This window comes from Odontesthes bonariensis, chromosome 10 (assembly GCF_027942865.1).
Source record: "Odontesthes bonariensis isolate fOdoBon6 chromosome 10, fOdoBon6.hap1, whole genome shotgun sequence".
In the NCBI taxonomy this organism is placed as follows: domain Eukaryota; kingdom Metazoa; phylum Chordata; class Actinopteri; order Atheriniformes; family Atherinopsidae; genus Odontesthes; species Odontesthes bonariensis.
In genome coordinates this window covers 28542343-28556583 of record NC_134515.1, presented here as the reverse complement: position 1 = coordinate 28556583, position 14241 = coordinate 28542343, and the positions used below count along the sequence as shown (strand labels likewise).

The window sequence follows — 14241 nt, the reverse complement described above, 5'->3', positions numbered from 1 at the left end:
GACAGTAAACTGTCTTAAAGCTTGGCCCATACATCACCAAAACTATCTCTCTCTATATATAGATAGATATATACGTGTGTGTGTGTAAGTAAATCCAGTCAACACATTTATGCTTCTTAGTAATATCCATTTACAACTTTAGAGTTAAAAACAAAAATCACTGTAGACTTCATTCGAAAAGAAAAATTCTGAACAAAATACACATTTTTGATAAGTTGTGTTTGGGCAGTTATTATTACAGTCCAGGGACCCTGGGAAATAGTTTGATAGCAGCTGGCATGACCCCAAACAAGGGATTATCATTCCACTGCGCAGCTTTTAAAATAACATGAGTCGTTATTACAACTGAAAGGCAGTGGAGCCACAGCCCTAAATGAAGGAGAGGATTTTCATGAATACAATGTAATCTCAGAACGAGGAATAGGGGCAGCATGCGTGCACTGTAAAGAAAAAACACAACAAAAATCCAATGTGATGCAGAGAGCATAGCTGCATGCAGCACGACTTAAACCACTCTTCACGCTGGAAAAAAACAAAATTTATGTTATATTAAATTATATTTTTGATCCCATCTGAATACCAGCAGCACTGTTGCTTTGTCAGTTACCGGCCCCAGTGGCTCACCAACTAAAGGAGCTCTTTGCAGTTTAGCATTTCAGTAAATGAGTGGCAGACTGCTTCCATCTAGTGGCAATAAAACAGAAGACAAATTACAGTCCGAACCCATCATACACAAGGCCTCTGGAGATATAAAAATAAAAACGTTTTTTAAACATTAAGATGACATAATGTGAAAGATTAGCGCATAATACAAGCTACAAATACAGATACTCTTAGTAGTAACAGTTGCTTTATTTCTCAAAGCTGATTTGAATTTTGAAATGACAAAATAACCAAAAGGGTTGAGGAAACAACTGCAGCACATCGTGTGATATTCACATCAGTCATAAAATGTTTTTATTTCTTCTTCTTGTTTTAATCATCTCCCTCATCACAAGAGAACATGAACATAAAAAAAAAACCCAACCCAACCTGCACTTTATTACTGGGCAGTGTGGAATATAAACTGGAAAAAAAGAATCCGCACCTTAAAAAAACGTGTTACACGAGTAAGAAAAAAACATAACCTGAGCAAGAATCAAAGAGACAGTTAAAAGTAGAGGATGACACTGTAATTTGTGTGGTTAATGACCATCTGAGGGTCCTAAAGATACCCAATTAACCTCTATTAGTACAAAAACAGCCAGAAAATGTGTTGATAAATAGTAGCAGACCACATCAAATATTTAAGATTCAGAAATAATTAAAAAAAAAATGGGTAAGATGAAGGGAACAACTGGATGTTTGAAATGAGACTTTAAGGCACTGTAACACACAGGGATTGTTATACTTGAATATTGGAGAAGGAAATGTTTAACCAGCCGATGAAATGAAAACAAACTCAAGAAGAGCATAATTATGACAATATGTAGTCGCTAAAGCACCCATCTTTGTGTCGGTTACTTCGAAAGTCCAATGGTGACACATTTACTATTTACGACAGCAGTCCAGTAACAGCAGACAGGTGTATTAGACAAGCTGCTTGATGACATCAACCTAAGTCTTACATCGCCTATTATTGGCAAATTTCCCTTTTTTATTTGTCAGTGATCTATGGAGGAGTAAGAAAAAGCTTGGGAGGGGGGAAGTCCCCATGTAGCAGACCTGCAGGCACAGATGTACAGTACCACTCACTTTGGCTATGTCATCCTCCTTTCAGGCACGGCCCTAATATACATCTCATTTGTTCACGGCACACAGTCGCAATGATTAAACTGTGACCTGCTCATTTTACTGTCCATCGTCCTCGCTGACCCACTCTTCAGTTAACTGCTGCACAATGTTTCTCTTTTTGTACACCTGCTGCGATCTTGACGCAGGTAGGTGGAGTGGAGTGTTTAAACTCTGTCATCTGTAAGAAACAAACAAAAAAAAAAATTATATAAAATAAAATTGATGTTCCAAATGAGGCAGAGTAATGTCATAAAGGAGAATTAGAGTATAATCAGGAAATGCGTGTGTTGCTCTCACCGGTCGAAGCCGCCGTGTGCTGTCTGGAACTCCGAATTTGCAGGTAGATGGTATAGCTGTCATATGCAAACAGCAGACCAGCGATCAAACCGAAAACCTGTGAAGAATATCAAAATCACAGCTTTAATAACGTTCAGCGCTCACAATAAACACAAGGAACTTGATAAATAAAATAAAAGGCATGCAGATACTGTAAAGCATTAGGGGTGCAACGGATCAAAAATCTCACGGTTCGGATCGTTACTCGGATCAGAGTCACGGATCGGATAATTTTTCAGATCAGCAAAAAAAAAAAAAAAAAAATAGACTAGACAAATAAACATGTTTTGTCTTTTTGTTTATTAACACTTTTAAATTATTAAATTGAAATATATAAAATCAACTTAAAGTGCACAATTAACATCTTCTTTTCAACATAATCAAAGAAAAACAACTTAAAGTGCAACATAAAAACACACCGATAGCGTTTATGATCGCTTTAGCCCGGTCGGATTGTGAAGGAAGGGGCTGCTTAAACGCCGCAGTGATGAGCGGTTGTTGAGCCGCTTTCGGTTTCACTCCTGTCAGTGAAACACCGGGGTGATGTCGCTGCAAATGCGTGGCCATGCTCGATGCGTTTCCACTGTTGTGTGGCTTTCTTGTGCCACAGTGCCTACATACCGTCACGGTTTTATCCACCAACCTCTTTCCTTCTTCATTAAATTTGACAGGGAAGCCAAAATGCTCCCAAACAGGGGATTTAAATGACGTGGGGCGTTGAAGCTCGCTGTTCCTCCGCTCGCCATGACCACGCTGTGTTGCAGGTTAGGGGTTTTCTTTATGTTAGCTATCGCTATGTCAGCTACGTGTTATGTCTGTGTGGTAACCTAGGCGACAGGTTTGTGTGGCAGCAGTTATCGTTACAGTAGTCACCGAAGTCTAGCTTACTTTTATTTTCCATGCCCACTGTTCTACATGTTGTACGCTGAGGACAATAAATCACAAACGAGCCATAGGACTGTTTGCTTATTGAAGAGGGAACTGTTGCAGACTTTTACCCAGAGCGTGGAAAGTAGCTCTGTCCCTGGAACTAGCAGGAATGGTAACGGCTGTGTGAGGACTGAACATGCGCACAATTTTTTTTTCATAAATCAATCCGCGGATCATGTGTGTGCCGAACCGAAATAATTGATCCGAACGGATCACGGATCAATGATGATCCGTTGCACCACTATAAAGCATTCTTCATAATCTAACACATTTGAAATGCTGCTGACTACAAGGCTTTGCTGTTCACACCACAGGAAGCTTTTAGTTCCAAAAAGGAAACGGATGTGTGTCCATTTTAATGGGTGTAGAACCTGGAATACCTTTAACGGCAGCTGCACACTTTGGGAACTCGTGATGCAGTTTTTTGTTTTTTTTCCACTGCTGCAAAGTTACTGACTTTCCTGTGAAATCTGGTAATGCACCGAAATGTGTGACACGCAGCATCGCTGGTGTTTGCCTTCAAAACTTTCGCTGTGCTACTGCAAAACTCACTGCTTTGGAGGGTTCAGGTCTTCTCTGGTGAACATTTGAAAATGGTAGTTTGCCTGGGGTAAATGTGCATTTAGGGAAGTGAGACATCTCCCCCCCTTTGGTAGAGGAAGCTGAAAACAATTCACTACTGAGTAACTTTGGACAGATACAAGAGTGTATTGTCAAGCGTTTTTTTCCCCTGATGGAAGGATCCTCCTACACATGCTGCGTTTGCAATAGGCTTCTACACCTTTCTGAGACTTCCTCAAGGTGCACTAACTCAGAGCGTATCCTTTTTTGGCTAAGAAAAGAGAGAAGGTGTAATCGTGTCCGGGACAACTCATGACCAGATAAAGACATGTTTCTAAAGGAGCTAAAAAAAAAGAAACGAAGAAGAAAAAAAACTCCTGATTAAAATATAACCTAATACTAATACTGAGTTTAGGTGTGTATCATAGTGAAGAAAACAAGTAATAATAATAAAAAAAAAAAAAAAACTGGTTTAAATATCAGTCTCTGGAAATGAGTCATATGGCAGTCAGACGTCAACAGTTGTCATAATAAATAAGAAAACTTCACAGTTTTGGATCAGAATTCAGAGCCCAGGTTGAGTCATCGTGTCTGAACTTACACCGCCGGCGATCCGCGCTCCGTCCCCTGCTCCTCCGATGACACAGATGAGAGAAGTGATGATGTACAGAGCAGCACCGATAATGGCACGGAAAAAATCCTGCACAGAGGAGGGAAGCAGGAGATGAAGAACCGAGCGCCCTGCCACGTTAATGTGCCGGTGTGCTTTGGTGCGTGTGCAGAGAACTCACACTCCAGACCCAGTTGACCACTTGGATCTGCTTGTCCAACTCCATCATGAAGATGATAAAGAAGATGATGGCGAAGACCATCTCGCAGATGGCAACAGCAGAGTAGCCTCCGTACAGAGATGCAGCATAGCAGATGAGGATGATGAAACTGATGACCTAGGAGAGATATGAGAGGTGATGAAGAAAAAGAAACAAAGACAGAACGTTTGATATCCCAGAATTCTCCACAGATCTATCAGCGAACTAACAGTTGCTCCCTAAATTCTGTGCCTCTGCTCGAGTTTGCTGGTTATTTCGGATCACATTATCTAAACAGCAGCAGTGTTCCTACGACAGGCCCAGCCATAGCATCTCGTTGTAACAGATGATAATCTGTACTGTCCATTGAACTGTCAGGGCCGGTCAGACAGTAAATCACTCAAACAAAGACACCATTATGTTTCCTCGGCAGAGGAAAAATAATTTATCCACACAAAATACTCAAAAACGGAATGGATTATAATGCACTATTTCAGTCAGTCCACAGCTTTCTGCTTTCAGCTTAGATTAACAGCGAGTATTTGTTCCGCCCTATTTTTCCATGTGTGGGGGGGAGATAAAAGAAAAGAAAAGTGAGCGTGCATTCTTCTCAGTCCAGGGAAATGCTGCCAATGTGAAGGAATCATAAACTTGCGAAGCCTACGGCTCACTATCAAGTCTTTTTTTTCATAATATGGCTATTGTTGCTGCTGTCAGGCTGCGTAGGCAGATGTTGTCACACAAACACCACAACAACTGAAGGAGTGGAAACTTTAATTAGATTAAAGTCCTAAAATCAGAGAAGTGACATTTCATCCCTTTTTTTTTGTTTTGTGTTCTTTTCAAGCAACTGGACTTTACTTCAGTGCGTAGTTCAGTTCATGGCTGCTTGCTTTTTGTAAACATCATGGATTTATTTAACCCAAAGAGGTCATTTTATGCTTCATGGAGTTTTCCTCTTCCACTTTCCCCAACTCTGACTTCACCCGCGGTTTTTCATGCATGTAAAAAGACTGCAGAGTCAAAGTTCATAATAAAGGCAACAAAGAAAACACTGTCACTGACCTGCCTGAAACACATCATTTGTAGTGCAGTGTTTTCTTTCTTTACTCGCCTACATCAACATTGCCATTTTGGATCACACACTTGACCAATCAGAGCACACTGGGCTTTTCAGGAGAGGCTCTGGCTCTCAGCCTAGATTTAAGTTTTAGCTCTAGGAGCTAAACTGGAGCGCTTCAGACAGAAAGGGAGCTTCAGCAAAAGACTGTTTTAAAGCAATTAGCCCCGTTCCTACCTCAAAACAAAACTGCAAATTAGCAATTTATGGGATCTTTAAAAAAAAAAAAAAAAAAAAAAAAAAAAAAAAGGATGGCCTTTGTAGCCTTTCTTGCAGATGAACGCTTTTTTTAAATTTTATTTTAACTTCACATGGGTACCAGTTGAACTAAACATGTTACAGGCTGATCTGGAGAGAACTTGGGCTTTAGATAAAGAGGCACAAGCACGCAGCTGTAAAAGAAGGGGAGCCACTGGATTTACGACACGTCTCTTCAGCGCAATAATTATACTAATACTTTTTTATGATTGCTAGAAGCCTAAATTGTAACAACAGGGGTGCAACTAAGGTTACATTAACAGTACAATGTAACAAAATCCCAATCAAAGTTTTGTTTCATTTGAGAAGCTGGAACTATTAAAAGGGCGGCATGTTTGCTTGAGAAATGACTTTATGCTAATCTGGTCATTAATCTACTGACTGACAGTGGTGAACTTATTAATATTCTATTGTCACCGCTTTCCTCAAATTGTCATATCAATTATAACTCTTTTGCACGCTAGCCATTAAATCATAAATGATCAAAACTTACACAGTGCCTTCTACGATGCATTTCTCAATCATCTAATCGCACAGACACTCTTTTAGCACCACTTCAGATATTTTTGCACTTCATGCACGCAGTGGGGCTTTGTCGTCTACAAATGCACAGTATGAGCACATGGGGAACGTGAGTATTCGGCGCGTTGTTCAACGTATGGTCACACGTGGCCACTTTATCGAAAAGCTTCTGAGATGATGTTTACATTACAAGAGCATGTGACATGGAAAACTATCTTTATAATCATTCATACATCACCTGTTGTGACACTCGGTTACTGAAGGAGCGCCAAGTAGGAAATAGTTACATCAAGGGATGAAATTGCTGGCTGCAACCTGCTGAATGCCCTCACCTCACCCTTCCATTCAAAGTGTGCGCTCGAAAACCTTGAGAAAAATCCCCCCCCCCCCCCAAAATTCTGAGCTGTTGTAGAAACTCGAGGGCGCAACATGGTGAACTGCAACGAGGCCCACCCCTGCTTTCTTTACAGGGCTCTAGAGTGCAACCAATTTGGTCGCAAATGCGACCTATTTTCTCAATAGTGCACCTAAAAAAAATCTCAGGTTGCACCGGTGCAACCAACCGTTCAAGGAAAAAAAAAGAAAAAAAGTCTAAGTGACTCTGAAAGTCTCCCTGTGGTTCAACAACAGACACACATTAGACCCATATCGTGGTCTAAACCAATCAGAGATAGTGAAGGCCGGGACCCCCTTCTGATTGGCCCGTGTACGTGGGTACGTTTGAACACGTGCTTGCTAGTCAGACAGAGAGGTGATGAACCTCGGCTCGTCAGATAAACAGTGGATGTAGCCGCGGGTGATAAGATGAAAAGAACGATTGACAACTTTTTGGTTAAGTTAAGGCCTGATTTGTCCGAAAATAACCACAACCAATGCTCTGACACGGAGCAATCAACCTCCCACGTTATGTCAAGCCCTGGTCCGGAGCTAGCATCTGATAATGAGCTAGCATCCGGAGCTAGCATCAGATAATGAGCTAGCATCCGGAGCTAGCATCAGATAATGAGCCACATATGATCAACTCCGAGCCAGAACCAACTGAAATAAAAAGGGGTAAAGTGTATACATTTCGAAGAGAGCGGCTTGACCAGTTTCCCTGGCTAAAATACAGTAAAGCCGATAATATAATGCACTGCATTTACGTAAAGTGTGGTAATAGAGCATTTGTGACTGGTTCTAATACATTTCGAATTGAAACGCTGAAAAAGCACAACGCATCTATAGCCCCTTTCACACTGAGACCCGCTACCTTAGCGGGTCCAAATTGCACCTTCGACCCGCGTCGAGCAATGTGAACGCGTTAGGTGACCCGTGTCGCCAGAAGCCGAGTTCAGGGGGTGTTGCCTAGTGGCAGAGCGTCACATGAAACACATAAAATGCTGGGCGTGTACAATGACGTAGGCACAAGCCATGCGTCGGAGGTAGGGTTAAATACACCTGTCTGCATCAAATTTTTCAAACAAACGATGGCGGGACACCTTGAGGACTCGTTTTTGCAATTGTATATGCAGTTCATGGAGATGTTATTTTACGGGGTGTGGATGGTTACAACGTGGGATGCCGCCGAAGAACATATGCGGAGAATACAAGAGCACTATAGTCCCCGAAATGTGGCGGTAAATAACGTCCTCTGCTCGGAGGCTGAGGAGCTCGCGAACTTGATGTAAAACAGAGTGAAACTTGTCCTCACCTGTCGCTGTTGTTCTGAATCAGGTGTCCATTCTGTATTTTAAACTCCTCACGTCACGCCCACGTCTGACCCGCGTCAATTGCTTTCACACCAAACTCGGCTCGGCAAAAAGACTAGGGTCCGACCGGGTCGAAACGCGAGTCGAGTTGACACGGCAGCCCGGGTCGGCAGTGTGAACGCAACAGCGGACACGCTAAATTCGCGGATTAAACGCGGGTTATTCCTCAGTGTGAAAGGGGCTTAAGAAACACATTACCTGCTCAGTGTCCCCTCTCCCCGCTGCCTTTCAGCGGCAGGCAGCAGCAAACACATCATCGGACGAGGCCGAGATGATAATCAAGTTTAACGTTGCCTACCATATTGCAAAAGTTCCCTTCACTAAGTTCAAGTCCGAAATAATTCTTCAGGAGAAAAATGGCTTGAACATAAACCCAACGTACAGCAATGATGTCGCGTGCGCGCAATTTATAGGAGTCATCGCAGATACATTGAAAAAAAGACAAAGAACAGTGAGTACATGGCATTCCTGATCGTTCAGGAATGCGTCATTGTGTACGGCCGTATCTTGAGGAGAGGAAGACCGGTGAATATACTGATGTATATTTATTTAACCCAAATACAGGAGTTGGCCATCCGAGGGGCATGTGACTGCAATGGAGAATAGTCCATAAGACATTGAGCCATGAGATGTTCAGTTTGAAGCCCTTAAAACACTTGCAATTTTAATTTAGATTTTCTTTTTATTTAATTTATCTTGAGATGTTTTAAGTTTAAATTTCAGGTCAGTGAATCACTTTAAGCACCAACACTTTTTCAGTAAGTAGTTAGTAAGTTAAGTTCAGTAAGTTTGTAGAATTGTGCTTCAAATAAAGAACTTTATTTTGACCAGATTGCTAGTTAATAGACATATGGACAGCGATTTTAAAATAAATAAATGAAGTGAACCTGTAAAACTGCAGTGTTAAATGCAATACGTTTGAAAATTTGGGTGCACCTAAATTTTGTGCTGGTGCACCTAAGAAAAAAAGCCCTGCTTTAGATACGAAAAAAAAATGGCTTGCTCTAATAAGCTAACAAAGACAAACAAAAAATCTTACTTTCATACAATTCTACAACATTAAAAACATAGTTAAATAATGAAAACATAATTCCTCCAGTATGTCCCCCATTATACACACTGGAGCCTTAAAAAATTCTTTAAAAAAATAAATATTAAGTGCTATCTTGACACACGTCAAATGATTTATTCTGTTGATGATCACTCAATAAAAATAAAAAAATACTCTGACGTGTGCCTAATAATAAAGCACATAGCAAAGTTTTATTCTGAGACACAGACAACTCCCTATGTAGTGTCAAATCACTGCTGTCTACATGATACACACACACACACACAACTTGACAGACTCGACGCCAGCCCTACATCTGTCACTACAGACCACCCTCCCCTCACATGCAACCCACAGACAGCCAGCAAGTCAGATGCATCAGTGGTTTATGTGTTCTTGAGACTGGCACAGGCTGCCTCTGTAGAGCAGAGAAGAGGCCGAGGCCAAGGTCCTACACAAAAGGAGCTCTATTCAGGCCAGAGCCGGCTGCTCCGAGGGTAGTGGCTACTGACGAGGTCGTCACACAGAGAAACACCCACTACACAACAGTCCCTCAGAACAAGAAAAGCTCTGAGATGTTGACACCTTCATGCTTGACCCCACATACATGGATCTGTTTGCATGGGGCAGCTTTCAAAGATCCCAGCAAGGATCTATTCACATCAGTGCTGCCTTTTGAAACTGACTGGAAGGGAATCTGTTGGGAACAGTTGGCTAATTATAGTCGGCAGCAACGCGAGTGCCAAGAGCTGGTTCGTGGTGCCGCGACACACCAAACAGCAACGGTTGCTAGGGAAGTCCCTCACTTTTTGGGCTGTTTTCATGTGCGTAGAGTGATGAGAAAAGCAGAGTTTTATTTCATCACCCTTCCTGCTCATTTTCACTCATTACACAATTTCCATTCTCCACCCTAAGCCTAACCCATATAGTTATGTATAAGTTTGAGAAATAGAATGGTTTCCAGCTAACAGAACTATGTAGCTATTCTATAATTGTATTATTAACAACAAGGTGAACGATCAGCTCAGTGCATGACTCATCACTACTGGCTCAATCATAATGAGCCGACTTTTCCGCTACATGAGTGTGTTACTCGCATGTTGCCCTGCAGCTTTAAACTTGCTCCAACACGGTCATGTCTTTAACAGGCAGAATAAAGGAAAATATGATTGACTCCTTTAGACTTTTGGTGTACCAGCTGAAAGATTACAGTAATATTTTTGGCTGCCGGGGTTAAATACCCCCATTTCCTATTCAATTGGAAATCACCATAATAAGCAGTAATGACCTGCGTCTTCCTGGTTCTCTCTCACAGCCCTCTGTCTGCTCTCTAAACTATTTCAGACATCCACCATCACAGATGACTTCCTTTGGCCTGTATAAGGTTCCAGTAAAGAAGGAGCAGACAAAACAACTAACTATCAAGGGTACCCAGTGAAGCATGAAGCTATCCTTGACTGGCACACTAGAAATGTGCGCTAACCAGTTCATACATTCTTTGTTCCCAGGACTAAACTTCACACCAGTCTGGAATTACTTCAGGAAAAGAAAAAGAGTGGGTGGACAACTGACCACCAACATCTGAGAGCCTGCTTTCTAATGAGCTTGTTGAGTTAAGAGATCAGAGCCTTTTCATCAGTAGCACAGGAAAAAGGGGACGATAATACCTCAGTTATTTATTCAAAGTATAAACAACGGTATAACAGCAGGTTATGTGATAGCATTCACATGCACGTGCCTGACGAGAAACTTTGGAAATACAAAATAATGTGAGAAGTGTTCAGTCATTTCCTAAAGTAAAAGTAGCAAAACCGCACAGTTAAAAGACAATTATTGGTCACGCAGGAGCTAATGCAATATATCAAATTATCTTAGAGCTGTTAAGTCGCTCAAATCATAACAAAACTTTAGTAGCTGATTCTAAGTTTTGTGTCTAAACTTTGTAAAACCACCAAATTTGCAATAACGGCAGTGACATGCAGAGTAAAAAAGAGCAAGGGAACGGATGTGCGAATAAAAAAAAAAAACGCAAGTAAGTAAAACCTGTACAGAAGTAGAGTACTTGAGTGAATGTACTTTATTAGAGCAGAACCTATATGCAAAACATGAAGGTCACAGTGACTTGTGCTCACAGCACACTTGTGTGAAATGCAAACAGAAGCATTCATGTGAATAAAATGGTGGTTAAGAAGAATATAGTGAGTCTTCCCAAACAGGAAGTGGATGTACTTTGGCCGCACTACACCTTTATCATTAAGGCTTGCTAGTGTTGCTCTAATGTTCCTGCTTCCACCTTTGTGGGTGCATATAATGCTCCAGTTAACTAAAGGCAGACGCAAGACGCAGAGTGGAGGAAACAGCCTTGATGGGCCTTTGTACAATGAGGAATGTTATGTGCATTCCATTTCCTCTCCATTCAATTTTGACAGCTACTATTCAGCTGACATATTACTGTGGTTTTAAATGCAAACGATGAAAGCCTGTCAAGAAGCGCTTGGCTGAGTTGACACACCTCTCATTTGCCATTAACACTCAGCATTCGACTCTTTGGTGCCAAATGAGAAAACAGTGGAGCACAAGTGACAGGTGGAAACCCTTAACCCGTGCAAATGATCCCTCAACCCCCAGACCGCATGCCTGTCATTCCATGACGAGGCTACTTTCTAAAGTGAGAAGATAATTGCGCACATTTATGGCCGAAACACACTCCGAGTGGCTCGCATATCTTTCTCCTCCAGCCTAAAAATCAATAGCAATACAACATGAACTCTCTTACATTTCGTGAAATATTAATTTGTTGCTAGCACACAACACTCGACACATTAGAGCTAGCTTTGTAAAAAGTTCATAACAGGACAGCACGGAGGCTTAGACGTTAAAAATGTCCCGCTCAGGTCTGTAAACTTACTATTTCTGCTGCGAGGATGAAACCTTTCGGGGTCTTCACGTAACTTTTCAGCTTCTCCAGGCAGTTGGCTGCAGGGCTGGACGCAGTTGTATCAGCCATTCTGTTAAAAACTTACTCACTGGGGCGGCAGTTGCTCGTGGGAATTGGCTTGTCGCTCGTCGACGAATAAGCAAACTTATCTCGAGCGCAAGAATGCAAGATATTCTAGAAAGAATAGCCTCAATGTTGTTGACCGCTGCTCCGGTTCAAGCAAGTAAAGAAGGACTGAAGTTTTTTTTTTTTCCCCACTGATTCAACTTCTCCGTTCAAAAGTCTCGTGAAAATGAGTCCTGTGTGTCCGTGTAAGGAGGAGGAGACGAGCGAAGGAGCTCGTGTATGAACGGGGCGTTGGCTTTCACTTTCCTCAAGGGGAACCACTGTTGGCATCGCAGAGAACAACATAGCAACATAATAACCCACCGTAGACGTTTACATTGCCACTTCCTGAGAGTAACCTTTTTATTTATTTATTTTTTTTAAAAAACACCACTTAAAAAAATATTTTGTAAAGTTTATAATACCTCTACAGCAGTTTTTAACCCATAAAAAAACTAATTTTTAAGTGTTTGCCACTAAAAAACCTCCAATCCTCCTACATTTTTCCTCATAGAAATATGTTAATATGATAATCTAGCACAGCCCTACGGAGCCTGGCAAGTGCCACCAAGAGGGGAAAAAAAAGAAAAACAGGTGGAAACGGTTTTAAGCCCCAGTGTTGGGCCTGAGAATAACCGCTTTCGGACTGTAGGAACCTTTGGACTCACGTTTTTAGTTTCATGTTTTAGGTTATGTTTTTGTGTTCAGTCCATGTTTAGTTTAGTCATGTCTTAGTTTCCCTGCACTCTGTTTATTAGTTCACTCACTTCACCTGTGTTTTTTTCCCTCAGCTGCACTCACTCTCCAATCACTCTCACTCCCTATTTAGTTTCCTGCCTCCCCTGTCAGTTTGCCGGATCTTTGTTGTATGTCATGTTTGTAACCCATGCTAAGATCCCTGCGTCCCATGATTGCCACGTTTTTGAAAGCTAAGTATTTATTTATCCATGCCGTGTTAAGTTCTTTGTTTTGTTCACAGCAACGTTTTTTCCGGCTCAGCCGCGTTTTATGTTGGTACTTTGTTTTTGTTAAATAAATTCAGTTTTCCTTTAACCCTTGTGTGGTGTTCGGGTCTGTGGGACCCGTTTTCATTTTTTATTAAAAGAAAAATGATACAATTAATTAATTTTTCAAACTCAGACTCACTGGCCTTGGCTCGTTTTTCACTGCGGTCAAGTGAGCAGACGTTCGTCTTTTCCTGATTTAAAGTGCGCCCGTATTACAGAATTTATGGTAAATATAGGAAGTCCATGATACGGAGCGTGCAAATATTTTACTCAACTGTAAAATCCTTTTGATCCATAATTTCTGAAAAAGGTTGATACACTGCCTTATGCGCGATATTTATGCTACTGTAAAATCCCTTTGATCCATAATTTCTGACAAAGGTGTCTACACTTGAACTCAGGAACATCCTGACTGTTCACTCACTCAGTATCAAGCTCATTAACTGTATCATTTGAGAAATTCAGTCTCAAAGTTCATTATTTTTAAGTGAAAAATGCCTTATGCGCGATATTTATGCTACTGTAAAATCTCTTTGATCCATAATTTCTGACAAAGGTGTGTACACTTGAATTTCTCCTAAATGATACAGTTAATGAGCTTGATGAGTCAGGATGTTCCTGAGTTCAAGTGTATCAACCTTTGTCAGAAATTATGGATCAAAAGGATTTTACAGTAGCATAAATAATGCCTTTTTCACTTCAAAATAATGAACTTTGAGGCTGAATTTCTCCAAAATGATACAGTGAATATGTTTGATACTGAGTGAGTGAACAGTTAGGATGGTCCTGAGTTCAAGTGTATCAACCTTTTTCAGAAATTATGGATCAAAAGGATTTTACAGTGGCATAAATAATGCCTTTTTCACTTAAAAATAATGAACTTTGAGACTGAATTTCTCCAAAATGATACAGTTAATGAGTTTGATATTGAGTGAGTGAACAGTCAGGATGTTCCTGAGTTCAAGTGTATCAACCTTTGTCAGAAATTATGGATGAAAGGGATTTTACAGTAGCCTAAATATCGCGCATAAGGCATTTTTCACTTAAAAATAATGAACTTTGAGGCTGAATTTCTCCAAAATG

The 14241-nt window shown here is 41.0% G+C and overlaps 1 protein-coding gene across 1 annotated transcript; it reads right to left on the bottom strand.

The window, feature by feature from the left end:
- Positions 1-113: 113 nt before the first annotated feature.
- plp2b (proteolipid protein 2b) lies at positions 114-12398 on the bottom strand. The gene is made up of 5 exons (XM_075475125.1): positions 12017-12398; positions 4392-4547; positions 4202-4300; positions 2071-2167; positions 114-1951 (listed from the first exon to the last, which is right to left on the bottom strand). Exons 1-5 carry the CDS (start codon positions 12113-12115, stop codon positions 1938-1940), a joined length of 465 nt encoding a protein of 154 aa, XP_075331240.1. The 5' UTR covers positions 12116-12398; the 3' UTR covers positions 114-1937.
- Between the last annotated feature and the right edge of the window lie 1843 nt (positions 12399-14241).